Source organism: Podarcis vaucheri (genome assembly GCF_965113315.1).
Source record: "Podarcis vaucheri genome assembly, chromosome: 4".
NCBI lineage: Eukaryota > Metazoa > Chordata > Lepidosauria > Squamata > Lacertidae > Podarcis > Podarcis vaucheri.
In genome coordinates, this window is record NC_138762.1 from 43,414,970 (window position 1) to 43,441,575 (window position 26,606).

At 41.3% G+C, this 26,606-nt stretch overlaps 1 protein-coding gene across 2 annotated transcripts in view; it reads left to right on the plus strand.

Moving 5' to 3' along the window:
• The window catches only part of PTGFRN (prostaglandin F2 receptor inhibitor), a 78,311-nt gene extending 51,909 nt beyond the window's left edge, over positions 1-26,402 (plus strand). Inside the window, exons 6-9 of one of the 2 annotated variants that reach the window (XM_082220479.1) lie at positions 4,841-5,260; positions 16,359-16,466; positions 22,284-22,589; positions 23,358-26,402. In XM_082220479.1, the coding sequence (XP_082076605.1) occupies positions 4,841-5,260; positions 16,359-16,466; positions 22,284-22,589; positions 23,358-23,524 (1,001 nt within the window). In that variant the 3' untranslated portion in view covers positions 23,525-26,402. The remainder of the gene's footprint in view (positions 1-4,840; positions 5,261-16,358; positions 16,467-22,283; positions 22,590-23,357) is intronic. The other variant, XM_082220480.1, reaches the window with a different exon arrangement.
• The last annotated feature ends 204 nt before the right edge of the window (positions 26,403-26,606 follow it).

Genomic DNA, 26,606 nt, shown 5'->3' on the forward strand with positions numbered 1-26,606 from the left:
GCCAAATGAGGGAGCAGGTTGAGGGAAAACCAGTGTTTGGCACCACCAAATTGCATTTCCTGGTGTAATTCCAAGCCCTTTTCAGATAGCAGCAACAGGCTATTTTTTTTTTTTTAGATTGATCTACTAGTCACAAAAATATGACTAAAATGCTGTATTTCATGAATTGTCAGCTTCCGCCTGCTAAAATAGGATGGTGATGGAAGCAGTAAATTTGATATTCTTATGAAGGGCCCTGTGAGCTGTAGTCCTGATGATTTGTTGTGAACTGATCACAAAGCCTAGATGTAATGTTTGTTGCTGCTTTTACATATGACCAGTTTTGGCAAAGTGCCTTTATCTGAACTAAGCTGCCCTACTTTGTAACAAAACTTTTGCAGGATCAGGCAAAAAGAAATCCCTCCAATGTAGGTATGAATCCATCTTATAAATCTGGATACTGATTTCATTCTTCATAATATATTAAGCTTTTTTTTATCATGCCCAGATTGGTAGATGAGAAGTGTGTAACAATACTTTCGAACATGTTTGCATTTAATACCTTTTTATCGCAGCTCTCCGTGATAACTACCAGTACTGGTAAACTTCTTCTCAGGTTGTATGGTAGGAAATGAGCAGTAAGCTATACGGTTTTTACAGTTCGTCTTATTTACATTTGTGCACCTTCAGAATGTGGCTCAGTTCTGCATGATATTAACTTCTGTTTAGTGAAAAATGTTTATTTTGGCACTGTATTCCATGTCACTGCAGGATGTGTCTTAGTAGTATAGAAACAGTATTATTGATTCAAATTGTTTTGTTTATTTAAACTCTCAGGTTACCATGAGAAGTTTTAATACTTTCATTAACACACAAAACAAGCAAGCATTAATACCTACAAATATAAATAAAGTCCTTTAAAGTTTGGTAATAAGTAGCATAAAGCAAAAGCAAGATGATTCATTACAACAACGTAAACAGCATAAACAGCCATACATCATCACCAACCTTATCATTGATAAATGTTGATCTTTGATTATTTTAATGGGCCTAAATATAATAATTTATATTATGCTATATTATATTTATAATTTCTGCATTAATGGTCTAACCTGAATCCTACAGTATCAATCAAGTAGAGCTGGAACTTCTTTCTTTTTTCAATACATGGCAATTGATATTTTAGCTGCTGTTGACAGATTTATTGGTTTTTTTGGCATTCAATGCAGCCTTCAAAATGGTTTAGAGGCTAAGCCATCTTATTTGGAATATTGTATATTGTGATTGATTATAAAACAGCACTAACTGTCAAAAACTTTTAATTTTATTTCGTCTCCAAAATATGTGGCATATAATCTGCATGAGGTTTTCCCAGCAGTTATCCTCAGAGAGATTTATAAATCAGGTTCAGTTTATATGATGTCAGAGAGCCAGTGTGGTGTAGTGGTTAAGAGCGGTAGTCACGTAATCTGGGTAACCGGGTTCGCGTCTCCGCTCCTCCACATGCAGCTGCTGGGTGACCTTGGGCCAGTCACACTTCTGTGAAGTCTCTCAGCCCCACTCACCTCACAGAGTGTTTGTTGTGGGGGAGGAAGGGAAAGGAGATTGTTAGCCGCTTTGAGACTCCTGAAGGGGAGTGAAAGGCGGGATATCAAATCCAAACTCTTCTTCTTCTTAGATGTCATTGATGCATGGTTTTATATTTTCTCCCCCTTAAGGTTGGCTGTAATTAATGTTTTACCTATTTTTTTTCTCCTAGCCCTCCCCAAATTTCTCCTTAAATATTCAAATGCAGGTCTGCTAATAATTTCTTGTGGTAGTTCATGGAACTTTTACTTTGCATTCACTAAAAATCTTACATATTTTTCTATTTGATAGTGTTTCCCCCCTCAGATTCATAGAGCAATTCCTTCACTGCTGTTGGAATTCTTACATTCTCTATGTGTGTTTGTGTGTAACTATTTTTAATGCAGCAATAGCAAGTTCTGTAAGAAAAAAAAATTATACATCTTTGGGACAAAATGAGACATCACATTACTTATGTGCTCAAGGATACTAACCTGTTTTTCAAATATATATATCTTCAAAAAAAAAAAATGCTCAAGCCTCCCAAACATATATGTCCCTTAATATTTCTCTCTGTCTGTTCGTTATACATATGATGTAAATGTCAACAATCTTGTATTCATATGGCCTATGAGACTGCATTGCCACCACCATCTCAGACTGCGCGCATGTTATATCCCAATTCTGCCTTAAGAAGTCCAGTAGTCTTAAAAGAGGGACGTGGGTGGTGCTGTAGTCTAAACCACTGAGCCTCTTGGGCTTGCCAATTGGAAGGTCAGCAGTTTGAATTGGTGTGATGAGTTGAGCTCCTGTTGCTCTGTCCCAGCTTCTGCCAACCTAGCAGTTCGAAAGCACACCAGTGCAAGTAGATAAATATGTACTGCTGTGGCGGGAAGGTAAACGGTGTTTCCGTGCACTCTGGAACTTGTCACAATCCTCCATGCACCAGTAGCTGGCCACATGACCCAGAAAGCTGTCTGTGGACAAATGTCGGCTCCCTCAGCCTGAAAGCAAGATGAGCGCCACACCCATAGTCACCTTTGACTGGACTTAACCATCCGGGGTACTTTAGCTTCACCTTTTTACCTTAGTCTTAAAAATTGAGGTGAGGCAGTATGCAGATGGTGAATAGGTGTCTTTCCAGAACTTGACACTATGCTGAATTGTTGCAAGTAGGTAACTTCTGAGATAAAGTACTTCTGAAATAATGGAACATAACCTGCCTAATCGTGGAAGCATATCTGATATTCTTGCAAACAAGTCAAAGATCAAATAGAAGACTTTGGATATTTTTTAAAAATAATAATAGCAGAATGATAAAAGTTTACAGATTTTTTTGAAGTATTGTCAATTCTTGTGAGATTAATCCGAAAACCAAATGAATGCTGTATCCTGAATTAAGCTTGTTTCACTCAAATGTCACCTAAATCATCTGCAACAGGAGGTACTGTGGGTGCATCAGGTGATCTTGGAGGAAGCTGATTTTCTAGATCCATTACAGTCAGTGTTTAGGCCAGCTTTGGCACAGAAACTGCTTCAGTTACCCTGTATAATTACACCTGTCAGGAGAGAAATGTGTCCCTGTTAACTCTCCTTGACCTCTCAGCGCTTTTAGATACCATCAGCCATAGTATGTTCCTGGATCGGCTGTCCGAGTTAGTGAGTAGGTAGCACTGCTTTGCAGTGGTTCTGGTCCTACATGGATGGTCGATTCCAGATGATAATGCTTAGAGAGTGTTCTTCGACCCTATGGAGACTTCAGTGTGGGGTTCCTCAGGCTTCCATTTTTATTTCCCCATGCTGTTTAACATGCTGTTTAACATGCTGGGTGGAGTCATCTGGAGCTTTGGACTGTTAGCATATTGCTGTCAGCAATATGCTGATGACACACAGCTCTACTTGCAGATAATGCCGTGGATGTGCTGGACTGATGTCTTGCCTTGGTAATAGACTGGATGGAAGCCAATAAACTGAAACTCAATCCAATAAGACCGAGGCACTGTTAGTGGGCAGTTCCCTAGACCGGATGGATGGGAGATGGCTTTCTTTTGATGGGGGGTATATTCTCTCTGAGAGAGCAGGTACGCAGCTTGGAGGTACTTCAGCATCCATTGCTGTTGCTTGAGGCTCAGGTGGCCTCAGTGGCATGGAGTGCCTTCCATCAGCTTTGGGTGGTGGCCCAGCTGTGCCCCTATCTGGACAAGGATAGCATGACTTCTGTCGCCTATGCGCTGTTAACCTCTAGGTTATATTCCTGCAAAACAATATATCTGGGGCTGCTTCTGAAGATGGTTTGGAAATTTCAGTGGGTGCAGAATTCAGTGGACAGGTTACTCACTGGGGCAAGACGGTTTGAGCATATTACATTGATCCTGGCCTGACTGCACTGGTTGCCAATTAGTTTCCAGGCCTAATTCAAAGTGCTGGCTTTGACCTGTAAAATCTTAAATGACAGAGGTATGCAATATGTCAAGGACCACCTCTCCCCATATGAACTGACCATCATTTGAGGCCCTTCTTTGTGTGCTGCCAGGGGAACAGGCCTTTTCTGTGATGTCTCCCCATTTGTGGAATGCTCTCCCCAGGGAGGCTCATCTGGCATCTTCATTACATATCTTTAGGCAATAGACAAAAACTTTATTCTTCTCCCAGACCTTTGTTTAATTACCCAATGTATGGTTTTTGAACTGTGGTGGGGGATATTGTTTTTGTTTGCTACTATGTTATTTATTTTTGTGGTTTTTTAAAAAAATATTGTAAACTACTCTGATCTTTGGATGAAGGGCGGTGTAGATAATTAATAAATAGAATAAATAAACAAAATTTGGTAAAGCTATTTTTTCAGACTCTTAAGTTTACCCGAGCCCATTTAGGCAACCACTGCGTAGTGTTAAATTGAAACTCTAACTTCTTATTAAGGCTCAATTAGGACTTCACCCAAGCATGAAGATTAAATTCTCAGTATATAATTATTCTACATGCCTACCTTTCTGCTTCTGTTCCTCATGTATTGTCACAACATTCTGCTAAGTAGCCACTAAGGGCTGTGCCACTTGGGCTGTGGTCTTGTGCATACAGTACTTGAACACAGTGGGAATTATGCTATTAGGTTTGCATATTGTCCTCAGATTCTTTGTGTGTTTGCCTCTAACAGACTATGATGCCCACTCCTCAGTTTTTTTAACATGAAATGCACTGCTGAATGTTAGATTGCAGCATTAATCCCTTGCTTGCTGTATATGTTTGTCCATCCTTTGCTTGTAGCTTATGTCTGTGCCTCCTTTGCTCTTCTCAGATTATATGCTGACCGTAGAGGCTGTGAAACTGAAGCCATTCTTCATGGCAGGGCACACCTTTGAAATGACATGCAAGGTGTCTTCCCAGAACATCAAGACTCCCCGTTACTCAGTCCTCATTACAGCCGAGAAGCACCTGAATGATCGGTCAACTCCTAATGGGACCACTCGCATAATTTCTCTCAATCAAGATTCAGTGGTCAGACGGGAAGATTGGACAGACCAGGAACGGGTGGATGGTGTGGTCTTGGAAAAGGTTCAGGAGAACGAGTTCCGCTACAGGATGTACCAGACACAGATTTCTGATGCTGGGCTGTATCGCTGTGTGGTGACTGCATGGTCACCAGGGGGTGGAGGCATGTGGCGAGAGGCAGTCAATGGTTTATCCAACCCGATCCAGATAGACTTCCAGACCTCAGGTCAGTGCAAAGCTCAAAATGTTAATCAGTGAGAGAACATGACAATAGTGCCTGTCCCAGAGATTCATTCAGAAAAGCTGTGGTCCGTGGATCAGAATGTCCCCTTTATATTTCTGTGTTAAATGCATTTAAGAAATTCATGAAGTTCTGTTCCACAAAGAAATCCTACAGTCATGGTATTGTCAAATAATATTTCTGTAGTCTTTATAGCTGGTTGAAATCCAGGAAATTGGGATGGAAATGCCATTCTTAGGAACACATCTATTACTTCTCTCCATATGAATTTGATAAAAGTTACCGGTACTCGGGCATCCGAGTATTGATCTGTATGTTTGCCAGTTGCCCGTTGAGCCTTTAAAGATGGTCACTTGAAGTCTTAAATTTCTCTGAAGTCAGATGTGCTTGAACGGAGAATCCTCTTTGGGTTAGTCATATTAGATATCAGACAGCCTTCTCTAGCTTGGTACCCTTCAGGAGGGAACATAAGTAGCTGCGCATTCAACTATTTTATAAGGTCATTCAGAAGCAAGTAGCCATGGACTTCCAGTACTTGCCATTATACTTCTTCTGGCATCCCTGCTTCTTAACTTGGTTTGTCCCAAACTCTGGAATTGATCATTCATTGAACACCAATGTAAGTGGAAATTGTTCTAAAGTTATGGCATCTGACTGCTTCCATAACTACTGGAGCAATAAACAAATCATAAAGTTACAGTATTCCCTCCCTGCAAAGAAAGGCTTAACAAAGTTTGGCTGTAACAGAAAAAATAACACCTAAGAGCGAGAATTGTAGGTGAATATAGAAATAAATTTGGGGGAAACTGATTGCCCAGTACAAGGAAATAATTACCTCCCGCAAAAGCAAATTCAAGCAGGTTTGAATTTTTTATAGAATAAATCTTGTAATTTTGCGTTAATTTGTGTTTACTTGCAGAGTATTGTGATATTAAGTAATATTTTTGGAGCAGAGTTCTGTTGATTACTGATTATTTGTCAAATGATTAAATAAATAACAAAAACGGGAAGAAAATAAATCTGCTTTGGGGCCCACTGCCTACTGGTTGGCACATGTACACCTACATAGTGCCCTCTGTCCAGCTGAGAGAGTCAGAGCATTGCTAGTCAGGACACATGCCTTTTCTTTGTAGTGCCTCACTTGCCAGCTAGAGAGTCAGTGTTGTGTGAAAAGGGGATAATATTGACAATTTTTTTCTGGGGAGGAAAACAACCATTATGCAGTGTTGAGATCAAGCTGTGTGTGTGAAGAGATTTGTTCATCATACCTTCAATGAACTGTTTCTGCTGGGTGGGTTATGTTTCATAAGGTACTGGGAAAGGAGAAAAGGCTACAGCTTCCCAAGCAATAGCAAAATGTCAAACATACCTATAACTTCCTTGCAGCAGACTTCTAGAAAGCAGCCTGCAGATCTGGGACTGTTAGGTACCAGTAGTGGTGCATCCTCCCAGCACCAGTGGAGAGGTGCCACTGCTGCCACCACCCCAAGAATCACCAACAATTGTCGGTAGCTGTGGCTTAAATCAGGATTGCAGAAATGAATGTTGTGCTGCAGCTTATTCCTTCCTTTGCTACTGTGGCTGGTGTGCTAGCTCCTTTCCGAAATGTGAAAGCACACGGTGGGGTGGCACTCAACAGTGCACCAGAGTTTGCTGCAGTAGACACCAAAAGTGTGAGCAAGAAGTATGAGCCAAAGGAGCCATACCCAACAGTAGCTCTTCAGTGTTTGAAGATGCTCAGTCATTTCCCTTCACGCTACACACAGCTTCAATAGTATGACAGTGTTTGGTGAAAACAAAACGTGTGAAGTGGCTCTAATATGTTGCCCTTGTTTTATTTTAAAACAAGACCTTCAATCTGAACCATGCCCAACTCAGGCAATACCCTGCGTAACCTTAGAAGCTAATAAAGGGTATAGGGACTACGGTTAAAGGAAATCTCAAAGATTTCCACATAAAAGCTTTTAGTGGTTGTTGCAATAGATGTATGTGTTCTTATTGATTTTTTGCGTGAAGCTGGGAGAACTTATTTGGATCGAAAGACTTTTCAACCACTGGTTTGGCTTACTGCCAGAGCTGTTTGGAGCATCACTTTTGTCTGAATGGTTTCATGTTTCAAGAAAAGCTCTTCAGGATGTGAATGTGCAATTTAGCTGAACTGTAGGAGGTCTCTCTGTCTCTTTTCCCCTGTGTAAATTGGTGTCTGCACTCCAACCCAAGTTATTTATTTATTTTTACCCTAGGAGCCCTGACACGCAGATGTGCTTTAGAAAGGTTTCCATGAACTCTCATAGAAGAATGTGTATCAGATTCTTTCCAGTGGAGAAGCAATGTTAGTTGCAGAAAAACCAAGGGAGTCTTGAGGATCTTAAAAGCCAAACAGATTTATTATGATATTGGTTGCATCTGATGAAGTGGATTTTAGTCCCTGAAAGGTTATGCCCTAGTCCATTTGTTAGTCTTCTAGTTGCCACAAAGCTTCCTTGTTTATCCCGGGGGTAGTAGAATTGCCAGCTTGAGGCGGAAAGTTTCCTTACGACTCTCACTCACTGATCATTGTTTTGCTGTGGTGCAATGAATGCACATATTTTTAAAACACTTGTCTGAAGCAAGGACATCTTCTAACCTGGAGCTCATAAATCAGGACACACAAGAGCTCTAATCTATATTCTCGTTCATTCGGTATCAATAGAAGGTTGTTCCCAACTGTGCAACAAAAACCTCTGTTCAATTTACTGTATTAAGACTCTTAAAACAGGAACTATCACTAATTTCCTCAAGGCTATTTCACAGTCTAAGAGTTCTCATTGCTAGCAAATGATCCTTTATTTTCACCAGCCGAAAATTTTCCCTTTTCTATTCACCCAATTGACGTAATCTTTTAGGTACTCTTGAGTTTCCTTTTCTACCTCATACTTACAATCCTGACTCACGCAACTTGGTAAGTCAAACAGTACCTTAACAGGACTGTGTGGCGTTGTGGCTGCTTTGTTCTTCCCTAGTCGTTTTTATTCTCTCACCACTCTAAACCAAGGTTTGGATTAGTGTGTTCTCCAAACACATGGGCTCATGGTTCAGCTCTTTCCTCACTAATCATGAGCTGTAGTCATAACCCTATTCTACTTCCCATTCAGCTAATTATATATATACCCCACCTCAAATTGTGTTAAAGGCAAGAGGCACCAAAATCTGTTCAAGGCTTGGCATGATGCAGGCACCCCAATTTGTCTGCAAGATCTTGGAAACCACAGGTAAGCAGGTCTGAGCTTGGAGGAAGGTCAGAATACAAATTTAACTGTTAATAGTATATCTGATCCTTCTTTAACATTTGGTGCTGCAATTCCTGGAGCTCGTAATGATGTGAGCCAGTGTGGTGGTTTTGGGCACATTTGTACTTTTCTTTTCCCTTTCAGCATATCCTTCTGCTAAGCAGAACGAGGAATTACTTTCAGGTTGGTAGCAAGATCTCTCATTTATTATAATGGATCCATTGTTGTTTCTGGAACATCATGTTGGTCTTAGGACATTCCAGGGCATTCTTGGGCTCTTGTCAACAAGGCTGCCAATTATCTAAGGGGTAGGGTTGGTTTGGGTTTTTTTTTTGTTTTTTTTTGCTTTTGAGAGGCTCCCATCTCCTGAAGCACATGTCCTAACCGTTCAGCTGCTCAGCACTACTTTTCTGGGCTTTAGATGTATGAGAGCTGTATGGTTGCAAACTGCAAAAGGAAACCTTTTGCAAGCATGGCTGCATAACCTGGCCAGTGAACTCTTGAGTTCCCTGAAGGCAAGAGATAGCACAAGGCAACACTTCAGCACCAGAGGCATAACGAAAATACATGAGGGCAAAACCTCAGACGCATCTTGTCTAACTTGCTTTATATCTTTTAATAAAAGAGGTTGGCTTTTCAGTAACAAAGTAGTATGTGCTCTTTCAGGGCTCTAGGTAGTGTGATATCACATTTATTATGTCCCCTAGCAAGAGAAGAACAACATGTTCAATACTAGGGTTGCGAGAACTGCACACATAGGTCCTATCCTGAAATGTTGTACAGGACCTGGATGCCCAGTTTCTGCGCTTGGTGGTGCTATTCCATACGCTAGCTGTTAACTATTTTTAGCTTACTCCTGCTTAATATCCCGGGCAGTGAGCATCCCAGCCTCCTTCTGCTTTGCTTATGGAGCCCTGCACAGCTTCTTAAATTGTTCCTAGACCCTTCTGCAAATTTGTGCTTCATCCCAACGAGGACCCATGTCTTCAGCAGTCTCTATACTTGCCCGCCTACAGCCCAGCACTAATACTCAGCATGTGGCCAATTAGAACTGTGTGTGAGCACACTGTCGGTGTTTACCCTTGGGGCACGTACCTGGGACTTGCTTGTACAGCATGCAAAATGAGACCATCAAAGTATTTATTTAAACATGTATATCCCACCTTCCAGTTCCACTACAGAATTCTCGAGGCAGCTCTGGCTAAATGAAGCCACCATGAGCCAGTCATGAATTTGAGGCCGCCTTTCCCCTTATAGTCGGTACGAGTCACTCCAGTCTGTGGGGCTTGCAGTGGAAGGGGAGAGTCTGTTTATGCCCTTCCTTGCGCCCACTGTATTGTAAGAAAGGGCAGCTGCGTCCCTCACTGTTCAGTAATGCTGACTCCACAAGCACTGTTAACCCTTACAATTCCCAGGTAGGATGAATCATGGTAGGCCAAAGCAGTTTCTTCCAGAGAGATAGTATACTGTATTTCTCAGCCAAATCCCTCTCAATTTATCAGGAACAAGAAGGCTGGCACACCCCAAAAACACACACCCACCCAAAACACCAAATAAACCCCACCCCATTTATTAATTCTTATTTTCACAACAATTCCTTTTGGAACTGTGTTTGTTAAAGCCCCCTCCCCTCTTTCAACTTTTCTGTGAGAGAAGAGTATAATAATCGGCACTTTTCACTTAAATAATCATAGTAAGGCAGCTAAGGGGAAACTTGATGTAGATTTAGAAAAGTTTGTGGAGAAAGGGGGTGGAGGTTTGCAAAATTATGAATGGCACGGGGAAAGTAGTTAGAGAGAAGTATTGTTATTCTTCTCCTACTCCCTAAAACTTGGGTTCATCCAAAGAAGCTGACTGGCTTGAAGGCAGCTAAAATTAAGGACAACTTCACAAAGTGCTTAGTGAACTCAAGGAGTTTGCTGCTGTAAGTTGTGATGGCCGCTAGCTTATATGGCTTTAGAAGGGAACTGGATAATCTCATGAAGGAGAATGCTGCGAGTGGCTGCTATGTAACTCTGTGCTCCAAGCAGTGGACTTCTTGAGTCCCAGTTCCTGTGAAGAAGGAGGGGCTCCTGCCTTATCTCCTGCTAGCTGACTTTGCACTGACATCTGGTTGACCACTGGCAGGACATTGGATGAATGGAACTTTTTGGTCTGATCCAGCAGGGCTATTTTTATGTTCACACAACACAATCCTACTTAGCCTTTTCCTTCTTTTTGAGGCGAAGCAAAAAGAGAGACTGTCCGCCTCCCTCCCCTGCACAGGCCCAGGATAGTGCTTTAATAATTCTGGTACGGCTTCTTGTCAATTGGTGGCTGGAAATACAAGCCGCAGCTAAAACACACAACGTTTTGTTTTTGTAATATCTTCTGCTGTGTGGTTAGTGCTAGTCGAAGAATGTACACAGAAAAAACAGTTATGACTAGAATTATGTGAGAGAAGGGCCTATTAAATGACAAGATGATAGCAGCTTCACAATAATATTGCAAGGTCTGAGGCCAGGGTAGATGTGAGTAATATTTTGGAAGAGGAAGGGCTTGTGGATGACATCAGTTTTTCCTATATCTCATACTATGGGCATGCTGTTATATGCTCTGTGTTCAATGTAGCATTGAAAGTCGCATTCTTATGAACTTAGGATGGCCAGACAGCAACTGCGTGCTGCTACTGTCTGTTCGATCGAGTTTTGTGTGTCTCTTTCTGTCCCAAGGGAGGATATATTTTAAATATAATTTGCTTCTTTGGCACTGTATTTCTGTGAAGGTCACAGTTGTTTCACTGGGATCCTTAATGCATATTTAGTTGTGTTAGGATGGGATCAACACAGCGATTATGTGTATATTCCTTCTTCCCACCCACCCCCTTTTTTAGGGTGGATTGATGTAAATCTAGGAAATTTTAAAAGGGAGGGGGAATCCAATTTAAATCAGGTTTCTCACTGACACGTCATACTTCACCTCAGTAGGGGTGTGGGTGGCGCTGTGGTCTAAACCACTGAGCCTCTTGGGCTTGCCGATTGGAAGGTCGGCAGTTCGAATCCATGCAATGTGGTTAGCTCCTGATGCTCATCCCAGCTTCTGCCAACCTAGCAGTTTGAAAGCATATCAGTGCAAGTAGATAAATAGGTACCACTGTGGCAGGAAGGTAAATGGCGTTTCTGGCACTCGTCACGGTGTTCTGTTGTGCCAGAAGCAGTTTAGTCATGCTGGCCACATGACCTGGAAAACTGTCTGTGGACAAACGCCGGCTCCCTTGGCCTGAAAAGCGAGATGAGCGCCATAACCCCATAGTCATCTTTGACTGAACTTAACCGTCTAAGGGTCCTTTACCTTTTCTTACCTTTTTTATCCTACCTCAAATAATGGTGCATGACAGACTAGATAGTCTAACAATTGTTTCAGCAGAACTCTGCCCCTCACCTTTGGGGCAAATCATATTTCCTAAACCCAGTGCAAGAGCTGAGAACGTCTCCATAGGAATCTTTTTAGAGTTGTCAACAGTTCTGATTGAAAAATTGTTCCCATTTTCATATTACTACACTGTTCATATTTTTTTTTAAAACCCTCCTTTGTAAATTCAGTGCCATTTAAAAGTAAAACACACTTATCATTGAATCATAATACTTAATAAAATGACAAGCAACACAGAATTAAAGTGCATTTATCAAATGTGTGTCTGCAAACATACATACATCCTGATTATGAACACTTTTTGATAATAAGTAGCACAGAGAAGCCTTTTAATGCTACACCTGGGTAATACCTACACTAGAACAAGTTAAAATGTCACAAAATATTTTTATTAGTATTTATTGAATTTGCATACCATCCTTCATCTGAAGATCCCAAAGTGGTTCACAACAGAACAAACACACACACAAATATAGTTCTAATAAGAATATAGTTCTCTATAAAACTTCATCACAGCAGTTTGTTTTCATCCTAATAAAATAATGCAGCTTCCCCAGTGATGATAACATGAGTGAAAACTAAAAGATCTTCTTTGGAGGTTACTAATTATCAATATTATCTCCTGTTTTACATGATGGTGTATTCCTTAAGGTAAAATCTGCACAATATCTAAGTCTTGCATAGGGATTATGGCTCATGGGCCTGTTGATTTGTATGATGCCCAATTGTTAGGGTTCTCTTTTGGGAACTTGGATGAGGAGCAGAGGTCAGCAACTAACGCCTGTTAAACCAATTGGGTTGTATGGTAGTTCTTGGGTTATGGTTGCCAGTGTGATCGTGGAAAGCTCTGCTGCTGTCACTAACGTGCTGCCGGTACTGGGAACAACCTGAGACCAGGAACTGGCATTCCAGGGTTGCCAGACAGAAATATGCCAACTCTGAAAATGGCAACTCTGTCCTTTCTGTAGCAAGCCAGCAGGTTTCTGGATATGGCAGTGGCTCTCCTACGAATCTCCCCTACTGAGTGAGGTGGGATTGCTCTAGCCATGTTCCTTCTGCTTTCTGCAGTCTTCACAAAATTGTGCCTGCTTATGCATAGACCATTCTAAGTGACACTGAATATATGGAATGCCTTCCATCATTTTTTAACGATTGGCAGTAATTTCTAGGGAAGAGCTGTCATCAGGGACATAAATTTGGTTTTCCTCTTATAGGCTGATAAGGCACTAGAAAATGCAGTAATTCCCTCTTAACTTGATACAGGATTAATTTAATGCAACTATTTTTGTCTGAAGTGGAAAGCATGTAGAACAGATTTTTTTTTATGGCACTCTTCTTATGTAGGAATTGCTTTATCGGTACAAAAATTCAGCAGCGAGGAAGAAAATGTGCCCATCTTATATTTATATTTGTGAATAATCATTGGAATGGTCTTGATTATGTGGGTTCACTACATCCTCTGTGTTATTGTAGTACTCATATGTAAATATTTATTTATTTAAAAAATATTTTTGCTATTGTTGGGCATCTTTCTTATCTAAGTAATTAGGGCAAGAGATAAATTCAATCTCATGCTGTACGATACAAAAATGTAATTTAGAAGAGAAATTTGGTACCATGTTAATTTTGAAGTAATCATTGAGGTAGTAACTGCTTCTAACAGTTGAATTTGGTCACAGTAAAATGTGTCTTTGAGAGTGGTTATATATCTGGTTTTCCTTTTAAAAAAGTTATCTTAATAAAAATAAATTCTCTTTGCAATACAGAGGTTTGACTTCTATGGCTGATTCAGCATAGACCAAGAAAAAAATAACATGGTTTGCAAGCTGCTAACATCCTTAACAGAAACTTGCTTTGCTGTTGAATGTGTCCCTTGAGAATACTGGCCTAGCCTGACTGTAAGAGAAACAGCAAATATTGGAGTACTGGTTCACTTTGAAAGAGCAAAAATCTCGACAAAGACTAAGGCCATGTTGCAGGAACATATATCTTTTCTCCATCTTTCTTTTTTAGCCAGCCAGGAGCAACCCTGGAGGCTGTGATCTTCTACACCATGGGAGCGGGATATTTCTTAATCTTTTTGTTGATCTTCATAAGATTCTGTTGGAGCCTTTTTGGCCAAAGATTGGAGTAAAAATGCTTTAAATAAACAGAGATATTAACTCTCCCCCCCCCCCTCAGCATCTCTCTTCTCCCTCTCTCATAACTGCTTTCTGCTCGTGGAAGTTAAGGGTAGGCTTTAATAGGTATAAGGTCCAAGATGGAGAATAAGAAGGCAGCTTGGGTGTGGATGCTGGGTGGCATCCCTCCATGGACATTCCTCCTGAGCTCCCCTAGGAAGTCCCATATTCTGGGCAATGGTCTTTGGTTGTAGCTGCCTGGGCTGGCATGCTGTTTCATCAGGTCAGCTTCCCGCGGCACATTACAAACAGTGCCATTGGGCAAGTAAGCAGAGTGGCCGGCAGACGAGGCCATGCATTTTAGTAAGCATCAGACTTGTATGTGCTGTCGGAACCGTGGGATGGAAACCAGCTGGCTTGGCCCCAGCCGGAGCATCTCCCTTCTCAGCCTTGCTGCTGCGGAGATCCATCAGTTGTCATCCTCCGACGTGCGTCTGCGACTCAAGCTGCTGTGCATTCAAGAGCACACATTACTCAGCAGAGTAAACACACAACAGATCAGGCTCGAGGCGTGGGTACTATACTAAACTACGCATTTATTACACATAAATCAGGACAAAAAACAACCATGGCCTCTCTCCTTGACGTTCTTTTCGGAGAGAGAGAAAACAAAAGCAATACAGAACGGATGTTCCGCTCACAGGACTCCAGCAATCTGTGCCAGAATGTAAACAGACATGTGACATGTAACAATCCCTCATATCTGCAGCAAGAGTGGAATGGAATTCCCAACATGTGCATCGTTCTGCCCACATGATGCACACTGGCACCACCAGTTTCAATGGGGAGAGAGCAGGTGCTGCAGAGCAGGGAGTGAGGTGGAGCAAGGTATTTCGAGCGCAGAACTGTGTGTGTGTCTTTCACAGCCTGGCCCCTGCAGTGGAGTATGCTGTCCTGTTGCCAGTCCTGTATGTATAAAGAGGAAGGGTGTTCTTGCCCTTTGTTTTAGGCAGCAAAATTGGGGTGGACTTAACACGTGTAAAACTTTCTGTGGCTTGAGTACAGGCAACCTGAAAGATAACGAATCTGCCTGGGTACTAAGGTCTTCGGATGAGCGTGAGCACATTCGCTTGGTCCCATCAACACCCGAAGCATGGTGGGTGGTAACACAAGAGAGAGCCTGTTCTTTGGCTGCTCCCATATTCTGCCATTCCCTCTGAAGAGAGGTTAGATTGGCTTCCTCTTTGTTAACCTTCCACCGGCAGGCTAAGAGCTTCATATTCAGACAGGCCTTTGAAGATTAAAGTGCAGGCGATGCTGCACTGGAATGCTGTCAGGAAGAACTGTATTTTAATGGCTGGTTTAAAATATGTTCCGCTGCATTTTAATTACTGTTTTTAACTAGTTTGCTTTTGTTACTTTGTATTTTATAATGTTAATCCCAATTTGGGAGAAAGGCAGAATATAAATACATCAAATAATCATAATAATGTAGCAAAAATTATGTCCCTGGTACCATCAAAATATGCACGGAATATCATTGGATTTATAGTGCTTTTTAAAATCCTAGTTTTAGTGGTGCCAAGCTCGAAAGCAAGTATAGTGGTACCTCGGGTTAAGAACTTAATTCGGGTTAAGAACTTAATTCGTTCCGGAGGTCCGTTCTTAACCTGAAACCGTTCTTAACCTGAAGCACCACTTTAGATAATGGGGCCTCCTACTGCTGCTGCGCCACCGCCGCACGATTTCTGTTCTCATCCTGAAGCAAAGTTCTTAACCTGAGGTACTATTTATGGGTTAGCAGAGTCTGTAACCTGAAGCGTATGTAACCTGAAGCATATGTAGCCTGAGGTACTACTGTACAGCTAACAGGTAGCCTTAAGAGCTCTCCTTGTGCTCTCATAAATGTCAGCACTGACAACAGAATGTGTGAAGTGCTGTTGAATTTTCATAGAATCATAGAATTGGAAGGGGCCATGAGGATCACCTAGTCCAACCCCCTGCAATGCAGGGATCTTTCACCCAACGTGGGGCTCGAACCCACGACCCTGAGATTGATACTCTACCGACTGGTGCAAAAGCTAATTCTGATGGTGTTGAGCACATAAAATGTTCTCAGGGCCTGAACACTTCTTGTTTTGCTTCAGTTTTCCTAAGTACATTTTAGAGGCATGAACCTTTGGCCAGATGCAGCTTATGAATATATGTTTATACTAGGTAAGGTTTTCTGTTTGTGTGTAATATATGAGGTCACACATGAGAAATATGTGTTTTTCTTCATAGGTCCTGTTTTCAACGTCTCTGTGGAATCGCATAAAACAACAGTTTATCGAGGAGAGCTGGTGAAATTAGATTGCATCATCTCCATTGCAGGGACAGTAATCAGTCCAGGTATGATTTGAACCTCTTGAATGATAATGGCTTTTCCTTTTTCCCTGTTTATTTTTGAACATGCTCACAATTTAGGATGTGTTATGCTTGCAAGTAGAAGTTGGAATTAAATGATCCATTTCCACAATACCATGGAAAATCTTGAAGACTCTTTTAACCTACATAACTTGCTAGCTTCACCCTTTATCTAACTTCTTATAATCTGAGTTGGATTATAATTATGAGGTGCTTCTGTAAGCTGCAGCTGTGCTTGGGTGAGTCCCACTTTCTTAGTCATACCAGGGAGTTCTGGGTCTGAATTTTCCATGAAAGCATAGATGGAGTTGATGCAGCCCTAGAATTCGTGGAAGTGAGGAAAGAGATCCACACCTGCCACAATCCTACACTTCATTATCCACTGTTAACTCAAACCCTTTCTGTATGCTATGAGATGCCAGCTGTTTGCCCAGCTGTCAAGACAGAATAAAAACTGTGGACAGAAGTTTTATCGTGCACAACTGGAGATGGTTCCCAGAGGACAGATGATTTTTGGAGCTATCTTTCAGGCCAATTTGTAGTGCCTGCCCATCTAATTTTGAACATGGTTGCTTATTAATTAATAGTTTAGCAATGAACTAAGACTTTCTTTCATTACCTGAGTACTGTGTCTCAGTTGAGAATGGAACCCTGTGATGAATTGCAGGTCTTCAATAACTAATCTCAGCAAAACAGTACATCTGAAAGTGTCCACATAGTAAAGAATCCTAGTCCTTCGTGAGATAATATAAAATTTTACTTTTGTACTCAAAATCCTGCTGTGGTGTTTTTTGTTTTTTCTCTCCTGTGGAAGACTTGCATGTTTAATCATCACTGTATACCTCTTGAAAACACACTACATCCAGCACATTTCAGAATATGCTTATTTGACTGAGCAGCCTGGTCGTTGTGGGTGTTCAGCACACAAATCTGGGCTTAGCTATTTTCAGTTAAGCTTTGCAGCTCACCTATACAAATGTAATTCTGATGGGTGTTTATACTTTTTATGCAGTATGTTGAGGACACATCTAGGGCAAACAATTCATTTTTCCTTAATCCTTAGTATTTGTGTTGATGTGTTCAAAGTGCTTACAGGAAGTATTTCAAAAACCTTGCTGAGCTGAGAAGCCAAATGCCCTTTTGTCAGCCTGCTCCTTTCCTTAAAACTTTTTTTTTAAAAATCAATTTGTTCAGTAACTATAAGTGTTGGACCTTTAATTTGTTAACACAATACCATAAGTTACTTAATGTCCAGTGAATGGTACTGCCAAAAGTACTCCATTTAACTACTGGTCCAGACAATAAAAGGCAAAAACCTACAATCTGACAGGCAACTTTATACCCTTATTGCTAATCACTCTCACAATAAGGAAGGGTGAATTGGACTATTTCTGGTCCATGTCACTTTTGCATGTGTTCACCCATAAGCCCAGTACATCCTTCTTCCTCGTTAATAATGAAGAATTGTGTTTGTATACATATTTCTAAATGCCTTCTCTCAAAACATACTTTGAAATTTTTATGACCTGAGAACTACAGATCCAGTCAGTTTGTATCAGAATTCACAAACGTCAAATTCTTCAAGTATTCCTACCAAACGTGTCTACTGTTATAAGTCTTCTTCAGCCTTCTGGTTTAAGGTTCCCGGAAGGAACCAGGAGTACAGCTGCCATGTTTACAGCTGTTTCTATCCAGGCCAGAGGAAAGTGGTTCCTTTCCTTGTCCTTGTGTCTCTCATGTCCCATCCCCACACTCCCTCGGGATTGGTTCTGTCACTAGTCTGTGTGATCACCAACCCCATTCAGTTACACCAGAGAGTTAACAGGTACGGATAGTTTGGTTGTGCTGCATGGAGCCTCACCTGTATTTTCCACCATTCAGCAGTACATACTTGCTGCTGTTACTTCACAACAAAAGTTGGATTACTAGAGCCATAACTCTACAGATATTTCATTAGCACTTGATTTCTGATAAACAGAATCATTCTTATTTTCATTTTTGCTGTAGTAGACTTAAAGTCCTTGGTAGAGAAGATACACCCTGAAAGCAGGAGTGAGTCACCTGTGGCTGTTGTGATGTTGTTAGACTCCAGCTCTCCTCACCCTCAGCCGGCATAGCCCATGATCGGGGGGCGGGGGATGGAAGTTGTAGTCAAACAACAGCTGGAGGGCCACAGGTTTTTAGGTTAGCTTTTCCATAGGTCCGTGTGCAGAGTTCATATTTTATGGACAAGCATTTGAATAGAAGGCTTTAATATGCTGCAACTACAACTTGTAAACACTACTGTGGGAATTACAAAATCAAGGAAAAGTCTCTATGTCCTTGCTTTCTTTTGTTAAATACAAATGGTCTCAACACTGAGATTTGGCAAGGCTTAAGGAGCTCTATTCTGTCAAGCCAATGTACACAGTGCCAAGAGGATAGGCTGGGGATGGGACTCAGAATCTTGAAGGCTGGTTGACCAAGGGAATTGACTAAAGGTCAGAGAGTTTAGATTTGCATGCCAAATCAAAACGTGCATATAACTCTGTGCTTTACATGCTGATCCACTTCAAAGTTCCTTCCAGGAAGGAAGTGTGCTACCACTGTAATTTGCCCCATGTGCACAGTTTTAAGGCTTAATTTGTCACAGTTCCAAATGCTATCTTTCTCTATCCCCAAAAATGCCACAAGAGCTTCTCCAAAGTGTGACAAATATTATTCACATCTTAGAATAGTAACTGCCTACAGCCATCTCTCTTTAAAGTCCATTAGTATAAAAATTAAATCCGACCAGGACTTCTGTTAGATTCCACTGCATCTTGCTTCTGACTGATATTTTTATTCCTGCTTCTGCCACTGTTTCTGCTTTTATTGCTGCTTCTGCAATCCCCAATATCATCCCAACTCACAAAATATTCACCAGATTTACTGAAATATTGTTCACATGTATTATAAAGTTACAAAGGTTAATGTCAGGGCCGTGAGAGATGAAAGCAAAATGAAATTGTGGAAAAGATAGGTAGTAGCTTAAGACATGCTCCTCTTCCTAGGAGTCTCTTGGCGTGTTCTAGTGTAATTGGATCAAGTTAGTCAGAAATGTGAAGTCCAGGAATGAGATGGATAGATATGTGGGTAATGAATGGCTTTAGGGATTGAAAGTAAGGTATCTGGGACATTCGCATCCCTCTGGACAGAGATTCTGATAACCCATCTGGATGAAGATAGATTGTTCCCATCTGTTGGACATCTTAATGTTGGGTCTTGGGCAGTTTCTCGGATTGGCTGTCCACATGACAAACTACAAATATGCAAGGTTTTTTTAATTGGCTTCCCTTCAGCTACAGCGGATGAATGGACTGCACAGATGATGCAGGTTATCCAATAGAAATGATCCTATTAGGGTGCACAGCTTGTGAATAATGCTTGTTTCTGGTACCTTTTTATCTGCAACAGAAGGCAGGATAACATAATTTCCACAAGGGCAGTCAATAAACAGCTTATGACAAATGGCAGTACCTAATAACAGCAAAAAATATCTTAATGCGGCAAAAACCAAGCTAGAGACTTCTAGAGTTCTCTAGGCTGCATTTTGTATTTCACATGGGCAGGGTAACTTTCATGAGTTACAAGATATAGACTGGGAGCCTCCTTCTGGCTCCCAGTCTATGTCTTAATGCCTCTGTAATCTTTATGCTTTTGATGAAGCTTTGATTTGCATTCCCTACTGTTCCCTGTAGACAAAGGCGTAGTTTTGCAGTCAAATAAACCCAGGATGTGCATAATTGCACCCCTCCTCCAATGAAACTTTTGTTGATTTTGGTTTTGTAATCTTGGGAACATTTCCATTACACTCTTCTAGAGCCTTGTACATCTTCCATGTTGATATTATTGTAACTGGATGCTGATAGATGATTTTCAACTTCTCTTCTTAGATTGTGGTGTGAGTGTAATTTTAAGATGATTTATTTTATTGCTAGCCACCTTGAGTATTACACAGAGGAACATGGGATATAAATTTAACAAAGATATAAAAATGTACACGTACTTAAGCCTCGTGTGTAAAGCATCTCTCACACGTCTAGTAAAAATGGATAAGCATCATGCTTCTTTTCAGATGAGGCAACTGCCTTCTGTTATCATGAACGTAATCAGTTGACATCCACTTCATGCAAAGATTGTCATAATGAACTTTGGCTTTGAGGGTACAGCCCAAGCAATATTGTAGCAGGCATAGTTACGGTAAATATATTCTTTGTAGTATGTGATGGTTCTTACGCTTGCTTTCCAGCTCTCCGAAGACTAGGACTAGAAGACAGTTGCAACGATTAAACTGCATTCTCAGCTACCAGTCTAATGAGGTTAAAAGTGCAGATCTGCTAATGGATTTAGTATAATCTTGCACATTGGAGGGAAGAATGCAGGATATACTGATGGACTCTGACTACCTGTCATCCAGTGTTAGAGGTGGAAGTCAGTGCAAAGACATTTGAGAGAGATTAGTCTGTTAGTGAAATTGGAGGCCTTTGTTCCTAATGGCACACCACGCAAAGTAGATAGGTAGGTAGGTGATCTGAATTGGGGCAATGCATACAGGGAACAAACCTTGCAATATCACAGAAACTTGTTTCTACTGTCTGTAAGGCAACCTGCTTCTACTCGCATTACCTCAGTTTTAGGGGAATACTGCTGTCTGATATCGTTTCATAACCCATGATTTGATGTCTTGTTTTGAAGGTTGCAATAGCTTGCCCTTCCACCTTAAACAGGTTGGATATTTCTATGAGCATTACTATACTTTCCTAAAGCCATGCTACATTTTCCTCTTCTCTTCCCATGTCCTCATAAAGAACAGTTCAAGCATATCTTAAAACTATGGTAAATGATGCAAGAATGAACACATACTGGCCTGTAATAAGCAAAACCAGAAATCTCAGATAGGAGCATACACAGCAATCTATCTTGTCATCACATATGAATTGGGGATTATGCTTTAAAACAGCCCTTTTATAACGGGAATATCGGGTTCAGTTTTTGAACTATGCAGTTTACCCAGATGGTGGTAAAAAGAACTTTGCATTAATTCAAGCTAGAGAACAGAGACTGGAAAAAGAGGACTGTGGTGATGCCATCAAAACCAGTTTTAGATCATATCTATGTGATATTGCAGTGAATATAGTGGAGTTAAATGCAGTGTAGTTGGAGATTAACAAAGGTTGAAGGGCTGTCTCATGCAGCCCCCCTGAGTTCTTGCTTCCCCATCAGTCTGAAGCAGAATATCAATCTGAAGCAGAATAACTGTGTAGTATTGCCCCAAATGTACTGCTGCAAATGGAGTTTATTTTGCTAATAATCACATTAGCCCAGGGGTAGGCAACCTAAGGTCTGGGGGCTGGATGCGGCCCAATCGCCTTCTCAATCCAGCCCGTGGGCGGTCTGGGAATCAGCGTGTTTTTACATGAGTAGAATGTGTCCTTTTATTTAAAATGCATCTCTAGGTTATTTGGGGGCATAGGAATTCGTTCTCCCCCCAAAAAACAAATAGTCCGGCCCCCCACATGGTCTGAGGCGCGGTGGACCTGCCCACAGCTGGAAAAGGTTGCTGACCCCTGCATTAGCCCTTCCTTCTGCTCCTGACAAGCTTAGAGTTGAGGCTATTGCTCAGAAGGACCCACAAATTGGACACCATTCATTGTTGGATGCAATTAAGGCTTTTCAGTTTAGCAAACTTGACTCTGGGAAGGGCAAGAGGAAACTCTGTACCTACCTGGGACTGTTGTGTTTAGTGATACCTACCCTTTACATTGGTGTTTCCCAATTCAGATGACATGTCCTTCGATGTCTCTTGGTTTGCCATGCACTCGATCGCAATGGACAGAGACCCCGTTTTCCTCGCTTCATTAGATCGGAAAGGGATAGTCACCCAGGCCAAAAGAAATGGAAGCAGTGATGTCAGCTTGGAAAGAATCAGCCCCATGGAATTCCGTCTTAGGATTCATGGCTGTGAAGACCAGGACTTTGGCAACCACTACTGCTTGGTAACCCCCTGGGTACGGTCAACTGCAGGGATCTGGCAACAGGAGATGGAGGTCAAATCCAAGCCAATCCTTGTAACTGTGAAAATGGATGGTAAGAGTGCCTCCAATTTGTTTATATATAGCATTATCAGTTGTCATTGAGAAGTAATCGACATACTTTGTCTATCAGCATAGTGGCAAACAACATAATGCTTTCTACCACTATTGGTTTTTATGACTGCCCATGAGGGTTTTCCCGTTCTTGCATCACTAAGTGATGATCCAGGGAAAATCAGACAGAACTGCTAGAACGCACTAATATGATAGCTTGCAATTCGATTTCTTGTAGTAGTAGTTGCTCTGTTTTCTATTTGTTTTATTTGGCTAGTTTGTATAATTAGTCTGCAGAAATCTGCTGTTTTTCTGTTGAATGTGAGTTGTTTGAAGCAACATGCATTTTACTCTACAGGCAGATGCTCATTCCAAGCCACCATGTTATGCTGGCTTGCAGTGTTGTTTCGATTACTGCCCTTCATGGTAAATGGTTGCCTTTTAAATATAGATTGAACTGGACATTTGCTGGTGGGAAGTCTCAGTGTTTGATTCTTTTTCTTAAAATTTAGAATGGAAGGTGGGATGTTTAGGTAATCATAGATAACAGTAGCTGACAAATATTTCTTTCAGTACTCTTAACATTTTTAATCTTTATAAATTGACCTGGGACTGCACTGACATCCTTATGAATCTATGTTACTTTCTCTGTCCAGGTCAGGTGCAAGTAACAAATGGCAAAGGAATACGTTTTCTAACTTGCAAGAAACATTTACTCTCCCTGGATTGTGCATAACATTTCTTCTTCTTCTTTCTCCCTCACCCTCAGTGCTGAATGCTTTCAAATTCCCATTGTTGATTGGCATTGGCCTGTCCACAGTCATTGGACTCTTATCTTGTCTGATTGGCTACTGCAGTTCCCGTTGGTGCTGCAAGAAGGAAGTTCAAGAAACCCGACGAGAGAGACGCCGACTTATGTCTATGGAAATGGACTGAGCTTCAAAGTTGAGGTGGATGCACACGATTTTGGGAGGGAGGGGATTTTGGAAGGCCTGAGGCTACTCAGACTTGAGTGTGTCAAGCCAAAATGCCCTGACAACAATTGTCTGACCTTCTCTCCTGGACATAGAACTTCTCCTTTTACCAGTGTTTCACATTTAGAGCACAAGTAGTGTTTGTCAGCATTGAGCTCTTCTTCAAGTGGCACTTTTTGAGGGATAGTTCTTTTCCCCCCACAGGCAAACTGTTCCACAGCGTGCTTCCTGCAGACCTTTAGCTAAGACTCACTATCAAGGCTTGTGTTTAAAACGTTTCCCCTTGTTGTTTAATAGGAAGATGGAATTGGAAGAGCTCAGAGGCAATAAATGTCTTCCTTTATAACTAGCTGATCCCTAGAGAAGAGAGAACAGGTTCCCTTACTCCGGACAGAATCTGGCAAGGAAATCCTCTTGTCTGCTGTTGGTGGGATTGGAATTCATCCAAAACTAAAACTTGGATTGTAGTTTCTGAAGTCTTTTTTTTTTTAATAGTGCTGGTTTAGCAGCCCTGCAAAGGAAGTAGGCAGCAATACAAACCTTTTCTTACAGTGCCCTGCCTCCCACTGTGCTTCATATTGTGCCCACTATTATCATACTGATAAGAGGGGCTTGAGCTTCTGTGCCCTGCATATTCCTAAGAGCCTCAACATGAAGTGCCACCACTTTTCCCACTTCTGCTCACTGTGCTGGTGATTTTTTTTCATAACGAATATGTCGCCTCTAGAAACTGGATGGAGACTGCTAGATGTTCTTAGGTGGATCACAGGTTTACCTAACTCAAGGACCAGAAGGTCTAAAATTGAGGCAGAATCCTCCTTGTACAAACATTCCTGACTCGGGGCAAGTAGAAAAAAGTCACAGAGAGCAGTGTGCCATGACAGATTAAGGTGCACCATGACAAAGACCCCTGCAGATCAGTGAACAAGAGTCTAGATCTGCAGCTTGTTATTGGGGAACTTACACAATTGGTTTTGCAGCCACCAAGTAGACTTTGGCATTGATCAGTGTCTGCAGTTGTAACTCAGGGTAGGGGTAAAGAGGGAGGGAGAAATACAGTGGGTATACTTGGGGGATAGTGCTCCCTTTCTGGATTCCCTTGTGCATGCTGCATAATGCAGCATATCCTTTGCTGACACACTAGGATAAATGATCATGATAGGGATCTCTGGTGCTAAAGTAGAGGGACCTAGATCTTGTCTTCCACATACCTTTATCCCTTATCCAAGGAGCTGCCCCTGTGACTTAAGGCATCTAAATCTTCCAGCACAGCCAGCATATCTAAGCAATAAGAATTCAGAACAGAGACATTTTCCAGAAAACTCTAGGCATTAAACATGTGTGACTTGAGTCAAGCCTAAGACTGGACGTTCATGCAAAGAGCAAATGGTCATTCTACTCTATTGTGCTTGGAGGTGAAGTTGACCTGCAGAGTAAACTGGTTAATACAAGTTGAATGGAGATTGTGCACATACACAAGGAGGCATGCAGGATGTTACGTGTGTGAACATCAACTTAGCACATTCATATGAAGACACAGATGGTGTTCACAAATCACCAGTTTCAGCTTGCATTGACTCCAGTGTAAGATTGTGCATATTGCTAGGTTTGCAAGCTTTAATTCTGGAGTGTCCAAACTCAGATTCCTGAAAGGTTCCTTGAGAGCTGCAGGAACCCACTGGAAATCTGCAAACTTTAAAGTTGTATGGAGTCAACATGGCTAGAGTCCTCCAGAAGGCTTAGTAAATATGAGAGTTCTGGTTGGCTGACCATGGTAATCTGCCCCTTTGGGGCCTTCTCTGTGGCAAACCGTTTTTGCACTTGACATTTAGAACATTGCCCCAGGTGGCTTATATTTAATCCGACATCCCACCCATCTAGACAAATCCTATGTCTTAACCTTTCATATTGCAAGCTAACGTTTTAGTTGCATTCTCCACGTTGTAAGACTTATTTCTTTCTTTTTTAAAGTGGAGCAGAAGCAGTTGTCTAAAGCACAAATTATCCTTCCATGCACATTGTGTCTTGAGTCTTTCTGTTCTCACATTTTGAGGGATAAACAAAAACATTTAAATGCAATAATTATGAAATGGCTTAGCCCAGGAAAGTTTAGTTTTCTTTGAACACTTATTGCACACTTTGCCTCTCCATGGAAAGAAACTCAGGGTTATTTTGGTTCAGGGATTCCCTGCCTTTCATAGCAAGGTTCTCTCAAGTTGTTGTCCACGCTTCTTAGACCAGAGGGTGGGGAGAGATTTTTCTTCTAAACAAATCTGGCTGATAGGTTCAACTGCTCCTTTTGATTTGGGATTATGCTTTCTCCCTTGTACTTAAGTATACCTTGAAGTAGTACCACTCCAGAGTCTCCTTCCAATTGTGCCAATTTTATATTGTTCCTCTTTTTAAAAGGTAGCTCTTCTGTCTCTCCAGAAAATATTTGTTGCTTCTGTTTTGTGTTAACTCTCTCTGGTATCTCTGTGGAGAAGAAGTTGCATGGGATTCAGTTAGGTGTTCAACAGTATTTGTCAGAGTTGCAGTCATGGAATCAACAGTCAAACATTCTAAGGGCTCCTGTCAATCCTGATTTGTCTCTTTCCATGCTTCTAGCTCACAGTTGGGAATTCAGGACATTTGGAACACGAATTGGGTAACATTTCAAAACCATCTTTCTTAAAGGACAGGAAATCTTTTTGGTTGATTTTGAAGAAAGGTTTTAGGCACAGCTCTGGAAGCTTTTAAAGAAATGTGTTCAGCATGGCTTTGGAAGATATGAGTTGAACAGTTAAACGATGCTGTGTAATGTGTTTTTTACATTGAAAATAAATTGTCTTTTTATAAAATCGTGTTCTGTGGTCATTGTGTTAAATTACATGTTTCTCTCCCTTTATATGTGGTGCTCAGTGTACTTTATGGTTTCCACTGCATGGAGTGGTGTATTATCCCATTTTAGTCAAAGGAAAATGAAATAATGTTGTTGCTTGTCTATGCTGTCAAAAGCAGCCCTGATCTTCATTCTTGACAGTCCCCTTTTTTGGAATGTCAAT